Source organism: Ochlerotatus camptorhynchus, unplaced genomic scaffold (assembly GCF_037179485.1).
Source record: "Ochlerotatus camptorhynchus isolate MF236.1 unplaced genomic scaffold, CSIRO-AGI_Acam_v1.1 ptg000401l, whole genome shotgun sequence".
NCBI lineage: Eukaryota > Metazoa > Arthropoda > Insecta > Diptera > Culicidae > Ochlerotatus > Ochlerotatus camptorhynchus.
The window spans coordinates 1,629,366-1,637,175 of NW_027040887.1; the positions used below are offsets into that span (position 1 = coordinate 1,629,366).

Consider the following 7,810-nt stretch of genomic DNA (forward strand, 5'->3'; position numbering starts at 1 on the left):
ACACCTGGGTAGGTCAAAACCGGGCTGGTTTGGCTGGTTTTGCGCCAACCTCGGCTAGGATTGAACCCAGACACACACTGGGGTGAGAAAACAGTCACGCTTAGCACTACACCATCGACGCCGTCTAATGAACAACTTTCGAGCAGCGAGAGATAATTATTATTATTCATTTAAGTAAACACCACAATGAACCCGCGAAACATACCACGCCACGCATGTCGCGAAACGATGCTAACCTTCTTGATTTCGCAAAATCGCATGCGCCAAGTGCACGTTTCACCCGCTTGCCACTCACAATCTCGCTCAGTTCTAAACTGTTCTTTAACCAGGTCGCAAGTAGCCAAAAACGTGGCACGTGAAAAACTCTTATCCAACCAAAAAAAATCTAGATAGGAAAAGAACCAGCCGGAGATGAACTGCCAACCGAGCAAGTGTGGCCTCTGCGGAGTGCCGTCCAGCCTGAAGTGCGCCGGCTGCAAAGTGGTGGCCTACTGCAGCCCGGAACACCAGAAGAAGCACTGGAAACTGCAGCACAAGAACGAGTGCGCTAAGCCATATGAGGTGAAAATGATCGTGGACCGAGAAGGATCTTCCGGCAACCGCAGGGAATATGCTACCCAGTGTCGTCTAATGGGATAATGTTACTGCTTGCAATGGATTTATGTCCGGGATGCACTGTCATTAGTGTGGTGTTTATTTTTGAGGGCCATTTTTATGTTGTGAGAATTTAGTCTCGCAATAATTTCCTCATGGCAATTTTCCCAATTTCTATGAATGAATTTCCGAACGTGTGTATTAATAGATTCCCAATGACTGAGAGTGCTTGATCAGTGAATCGTGAGAGAGCCGGGTTGTTGAGAAACCGTGTGCCGGTGCTTGTCGATGTTGTTGTTTTGATCATGTAAAGCAGTGCATACTATGATAAGTGGTGAGTGGTGGGAAGACGGAGGCACGTGGAAATTGTTTACAAGCACTTCTAACATGTGTTTCTGTACGGGAGTTGAACGGACGAAATTTTTGTCATTTTGCTTTCGGATAGTTATAATGCGAATGTGGCCTCGTTAATTTCATTTTCGTTTAATATAAAATAATACATTATTACTACACATAATCTGGATGCCTTCCCTATCGGCAACCTGTATTGTGCGGATACTATCCGGATACTATATTTTGATGCCTGCGTCGTCAGGTCGTGACAAGTCGAATGAGCCCCGAATTGAAGTGCAAGTGGAAAAAAACGAAGGAAGGAGTTTTCGAATCATTCATTGCGTCAATTGAAACAAGTCTTTGCTTCAAATGAAATTAACTGAAGCACTTGGCGAACGAAACAAGCGATAGTCCAGTCATGTTTGAAAAGAGGAATGATCATCGTGACTCGATAACATGAAACACGATGACTTACACTAAAATGTTATTGCTCGAAATGAAGCGATTCTGCGGAGCGTTCATTTTCTTTTCTTTGTTTCAAAAATGCAGAACCTTGCTACTAAGATACTGTCTGTTCTCCGTTGACGTGTTCTTCAAAGAGATCCACAACAACTGCGTAAACGGAGGATTACAGTACCGACGATGCATGCATAGCTTCAGTGCTGTTAATTTTCATATCATTCGATTGAAGATGAACCAATACAACCATTCAATCAATGTATCAATGGAAATGGGGAGGTTTTGACAGAACTATACTGTGACTACCACAGTATTTTACATTTGATCGTCCATATACAGTAGCAGCAAAAGCATCATGTGGTGGGTTCAAAACATAACCATCTAAATTGTTCAATTGATCAATATAAAAGGTAAAGTTAAGAACCCACCACAGCATGCTTTTGGCGCTACTGTATATGGACGATTTTTTTTCCTTTGATTTGTTTTCCGTCGATCTTGTTTTCCGTACTGAGTACCTATGCTACCGACGCCAAGGATGCAACTCCCACACCTGGACCCTACCTATCGACCCATCAGCTCATGAACCGGTGACCAACAGCCACAGTATAGTTCTGTCAAAACCTCAAGATTTTCATTGACCATTCTCGCGCCCATCATTTGAAGAGCCCCTTTTCCCAATCGAACCTCTTGTTTCAATTTTCATTTTAGCATATGGATACATTGTATTTCAGAGCATCTATCGACCAAATTTGAGTGCTCTAGAACTTTGTTTACCCCCTGACGATAATAGGTTAAGGGAAGCTGACATTTCCCCTACTACTAACTAAGATACTGTCTTTCCTCCGTTGACGCGTTCTTCAAAGACATCCACAACAGCTGCGTAAACGGAGGATTACCGTACCGACGATGCATGCATAGCTTCAGTGCTGTTAATTTTCATATCATTCGATTGAAGGTGAACCAATACAACCATTCAATAAATTGATCAATTTAAATGGTCAAGTTATGAACCCACCACCGTTTTTGGCGCTACTGTATCTGGATGATCAAATGTAAAATACTGTGGTACCCACAACATAGTTCTGTCAAAACATCAGCATTTTCATTGATCCATTCTGTGAAAACGAATTCTCTCACGCCCATCATTTGAAGAACCCCTTTTCCCAATCGAATATCATCGTCACTCACTATCATTTGATATACGACAGTGGAGTATGGAAGAAACCCAACAGAATGGTCCCGAACAGACTGTCGACTCGGTGTCTGATCAATGTAAAGAAATGTTAAGGTCGATGTCGACTCAATGATTTCGGGTCAATTTTAAGTTTATGTCGGGTATATGTCACATCAACATCGAATTGGGGTTTGGTAGAAGTCAGGTTGGTGTCGGGTTGGCTTAGCTTTTTCGCCTAAATGTCGACCAGAGCTCCGTTTTTCTGTAGGTTACACTCAAATGAGAATGATATCACTTATTAGAAGGAGTTCTCTTTGCTAGCGGATAGCTGCTTTTCTCATTTTCATCAAAAAATGTTCATTTGATTTTAATCCTTTTCGCCGATCAAAAACGACAATCTCTAATCTCCTCCTCTTCTCTCGCTTGACCATTTCCAGCTGTCTCGCAACAAGGAAGTCGGTCGCTTCTTCCTGGCAACAGCGGACATTCCCAGGGATACGATTCTCTTCACCGAAGCACCGATGGTGATCGGCCCCAAGTGGAACCTGGCCGAGTACGAACAACGATCGATGACCGTTCCTTGTGTGGGATGTTTTGTCGACTGTCAACTGGGCCTGTTTCGGTGCGAAGCCTGCCACTGGCCGGCTTGCAAACCGGACTGTCCTGGACTGGGGAATCCGGATTTGCATGCGATTGAATGCGGTATCCTGAAGTTTGGCGGTGGGCCCAAGCCGAAGGATGACCCGGAGGCTATCTTCGATTACTACCGATACGATGCACTGTTGGTGCTCAAGTGTCTGGCGTTGCAAATCCGAAACCGACAGCTATTCGATCAGATGATACAGCTGGAAAGCCACTACGAAGCACGGAAGGGCACGCCCTTCTACAAGGATGCCGACGAACGCACTGTTCAATTTCTTTTGAAGAATTTCCTGCTACCGCTGAAGAAAATAGAGGAACAACATGGAAAAACTGTGCTTCCGGTTTGCGACGCCAAGACTCTGCACAAGATCAGCGGTATTCTCGAGGTCAATGCAATGGTCATCCCGCTTTCCAATGGACGGGAAATCTGTGGCCTATATCCGATGGGTTGCATGCTGGAGCACTGCTGTATGCCGAATTGTTTCTACACATTCGACTGCACCAAAGGCATGAAGCTGACCTTTAAGGCAGGAAGGAATATCAAAAAAGGTAACATCTTAATCTTCTAAAATGCTTTTGTCATAACTCAATAATCCTTCCAGGTGAACATCTGTCTACCACCTACACCCACTCCCTGTGGGGAACGCAACAACGCCGGGAGCACCTTAAGACCAACAAGTATTTCTCCTGCACATGTGCCCGATGCGCTGATGCCACCGAGCTTGGAACCTATATCAGTGCCCTCAAGTGCATGGGAATCGATGGGAACACATGCGCAGGCTATCAGCTACCGATCGACCCCTTGAAAGAAACCAGCGACTGGAAGTGCAACCAATGTCCGGTGCAGATCGAAGCTGATCAGGTTAACTTCCTGCTGTCGAAGATCGGCGAAGAAGTGGACGGCGCTATGGAACGCAAAGCATCCATCAAACAGATGGACGATCTCATCTCGAAGCTGCTAACCTTCCTACATCCGAATCATCACTTCCTACTGCAGCTGAAACATTCGCTGATCCAGATGTACGGTCACTTCAAGGGATATTCCACCCAACAACTCTCAGACATGACCCTAGCGGAGAAGGTCGAAACCTGTCGGCAGATGATGAAGGTCATCGACACTCTGGATCCGGATTCGTTCCGGTTGAGTCTGTATGCGGCGGTTGTACTCTACGAGCAGCAATCGGCATTGCTGGAAATCAACGAGCGTAAGATCCGTTCGGGGCTGCCAAAAACGGATTCCACTGTTCAGAAGAACTACAACGAAGCGCTGCACTGTTTGATGAGGGGCAAGAAAGTCCTAGTCAACGAGATGGGAACCAAACAGGGGAAGATACTACTCGAGGAGATCCAGAAGGCCACCGAGAGGGTTGAGGAGATTATTGCGGCTTAGGGAAGATCTTTCAAATGTTGGCCAATGTTTTGTTGAATAAAAAGTGTGTGTTTTCTGTAGCGATCGTGTTTGTTGTGATCATTAACTACAACTGGAAAACCTTTACGGAGTGAGAGAGAGAGAGGCCAACTAACAATTTTTGCCGCAGATTAGCATAAATTAGCTTGTACAGTTAATTTTTGCCTGTATACGCTAATGTGCAGCTAAAATTGTTTGTTAGGAGCATCTCTCCTCCGCAAATCCAAGTCGAGTGCATTTGAACAGGAAGTCCTTCGTTGTTCGACCGACGCGAAAACCAAAACGAACTTTGGTATGTCATTTACAGAGTGTAATTAATGGCTTTGACAACCATTGACCATTTGCGGAAACAAAAATTTAAACGTTAATTTAGCTGTATTTTCTCACCAAAACGCTTCGCTGAATGTATTAAAACGATTTCTTAGTCTATCAGCTTCAATTTGGACCATTCTGTCAAGCAAGCAGCAGATAAATGTAAACAAGCCGATGGCGGTGGTGTAGTGGTAAGTGTGACAGCTTTTTCACCCCAATGGGTCTGGGTTCAATCCCAGTCGAGGTCGGTGGGATTTTTCTGAGGCATAACAATCTCTGGTCACGTCTTCCTTCGAAAGGGAAGTAAAGCCATAGAGGTAACTTCTAAGACTAGAAGGTCCCGAAGAAACGTGCTCAACTTTTTGGCTCAGCTCTGGTACTCTCTTCGGTCCCAAGCAAATCGATGCACCTGTCGAAATATAGGAACATCCACAAACCCCTCATTTTATCTGTCAAACTTTTATAACGAATCAAAACAAACATAGTGTACACGGATAGAAATCTCCTTATACCTTTTGGCAAATTTCTATTGCTGATTTTTCATAAAATGTATAAGTCAACTAATAAGCAAACGCCCTGCAAAAAGTTAATGAAGATCATGTGTCAAATGAAATGTATAAGCGGTCAAACATACCTTGTATGTATTCTTATAGGATGAATGTGGGTTGTCTTATGTTTATTAATTTATTTGATAAGGCTCAAACGAATTAACTTTACAGAGCCGAGAGTTCTTGGTCACTATACAATACCTCTTAAAACTATAGTCAAAAGGTACAACACAATAAACACTTTATCTTCCGCTATCCACAAAGCCTCCTCCATCAGAACTCTCTTACGTTTTCTCGCTTTTTTCCTTCTTCCTATTGAAAATCTGGCCGTGTTCCCATTTGTTCTCAGGTAGGTAATATTGGTACATGAGGGGAAGAAAGAAATAGAACAAGTTAAGTGTCCTGCATGCGTTGGTTAGTCGTTTGGATCATGGTGTTGTGTTCCCTATTTTATTTGCCTCTATTCAGCTCTCAGATCGCCCCCTCCCCCAAACTATTGTGGATGAGAAAAAGAACCCATATTCGGTAACCTCTCGCGAGTTACAATGCATAAGATATGAATAACAAACAAATCTAGAACGGGGCTTAAACATATAACATTTTCTAAGACTGATCATGATTAATATAGTATGAATAATGATAATTGTATGAAGAAAAGATGATCCCAAGAGAAAGTTCCCTAGCAATAAAACTATTACTCTGTGATAATATGGGTTATTTTAAAATGGGCATCCATACTCAGAAACTATACCCGACCTCAACAAACTGTACCGAAATCAGAACAGCTAAACTACTCGGTAAGATTTTGGCATTTCTATTTAATTGTATTAAGCTATCTCACAGAGACCAGACGTCCAAGTTCGGTCAGAAACTTGTGTAAAGTAAAATGGAAACGTTGCCGTTACGTAGCGCTAGCATCTCCTGATTTCCTCTATAAATTTATCACTTTCGACCAATTTGGCGCTAGTATCGATAAATTATCTGCTGAAAATTGCCACTTGGCGCTACCAGCACTTAGTGTCTAGTATAAGTTTTGCAACGCCAGCGCCATCATGTTGTCAAAGAGGGTTTTTAAGTGGGGAAGTCGCCGTTAGTGGCGCTTAAGTCGAATAGGAATCTTTACACAAGTTTTTAGAGAAATTTTGGAGCCTCAACGTCTGTTCTCTATGGCTATCTTGTATCGAGCTCTTTTCAATAATTGCAACATGTGAATAATTCAGAACAAGTTTAAAATTGTTCTAGAGCCAAATTGGTTTTGAAGGAAGGTAAAACTACAAACGAACAGCTCAGCCGCTCTGAACCCTATGAAAATTATGCTTTCCCAATATGGTACATTCTCTCACTATAAACCTGTCATTTCTAGCGTATCTGAACTATTTAATAAATGGAAACCATAACAGGCCCTCCGCATCCTATCACTGTCTTATCTCAAATACCAATGGTTTGAATGTATCAATATATACATTGGAAATGACGTTCAATCAAATAAACCCATACCCCACTCACTTGGCCAGGCTTCAGAATCATTCAGTGGGCAGTGCGCTCTACACTCCAAGTTCCCTTTCTTTCAAATTTACCCCAAATTTTATATTTTACCCCTTTGAGTGTTGATTAATCACAATGAAGCATTGTGACAGAGCACAGACTTGAGGTTACTAGAGTATTAAATAATCTAGGTCCTATTTCGGATTATATCTGAAAAATCCAAATTTGGCTAACTCCCACCCTCAGGATAAACTTGGGCTTATTTTGTTTAAAAACAAAACTGACGTCTAATATAAGAAGTGTGTGGTGCACAATAAAAGTACATAGTGTGCTGAACATTCGTGCTCTGACACACATAGCTAAAGTCAGCTCATGCGAAGACAAGTTGACATAACGCAGACACGAAGGTTGGGACTTGATTGACTGGACAACCGTTGGTTGACACATCATCGTTAATCATCGACGCTGCAAGAGGTAAGACGTGCTCCTACAGGAACCAACGCTGGGCGATTCCCTAGTATCGCTTCTCGGCCTAAAGGCTAGAATCACCAGTCGATCGTTTGCACTTCACTCATTCAGGCCAGTTGATGTACATTTATGGTTCCAACTGAGGCTCGAATAGTGTAGTAGTCAAGCAGTTTAGTCCGGTTTTGGCTCGCTCAGTCGAGTTGTTCGAGTTGCGCGTTCGTGTCGTAGTGCCGGTTGTATCGTGTGATGGGAAGGCAGCGCTCCCGGAGCAAGCTCCGTGAGAAAGTGGAGAATAATGGTGAAGGTAGCTCGTGCGTACTTATCACAAATAGGTACGCTACTCTTCCCACCGATGTTGGGAATGCCCTACCAGCGGAAGTGAAGCGG

General features: G+C 43.2%; 1 protein-coding gene across 1 annotated transcript; it reads left to right on the plus strand.

Annotated features, from left to right (window-relative positions):
- Positions 1 to 348: 348 nt before the first annotated feature.
- SmydA-5 (SET and MYND domain containing, arthropod-specific, member 5) lies at positions 349 to 4,617 on the plus strand. Its single transcript, XM_065233341.1, has 3 exons — positions 349 to 561; positions 2,998 to 3,751; positions 3,805 to 4,617. The coding sequence occupies exons 1-3, from the start codon at positions 412 to 414 to the stop codon at positions 4,590 to 4,592; spliced, it is 1,692 nt and encodes a 563-aa protein (XP_065089413.1). The 5' UTR covers positions 349 to 411; the 3' UTR covers positions 4,593 to 4,617.
- Positions 4,618 to 7,810: the final 3,193 nt, after the last annotated feature.

Bases quoted from the DNA above. Each gene is read 5' to 3' on its own strand.
- SmydA-5 (XM_065233341.1), top strand. From the start codon at position 412: ATGAACTGCCAACCGAGCAAGTGTGGCCTCTGCGGAGTGCCGTCCAGC. The intron at 562-2,997 runs GTGAAAATGATC...GACCATTTCCAG, and splicing joins AGTGCGCTAAGCCATATGAG to CTGTCTCGCAACAAGGAAGT. The intron at 3,752-3,804 runs GTAACATCTTAA...TAATCCTTCCAG, and splicing joins AGGAAGGAATATCAAAAAAG to GTGAACATCTGTCTACCACC.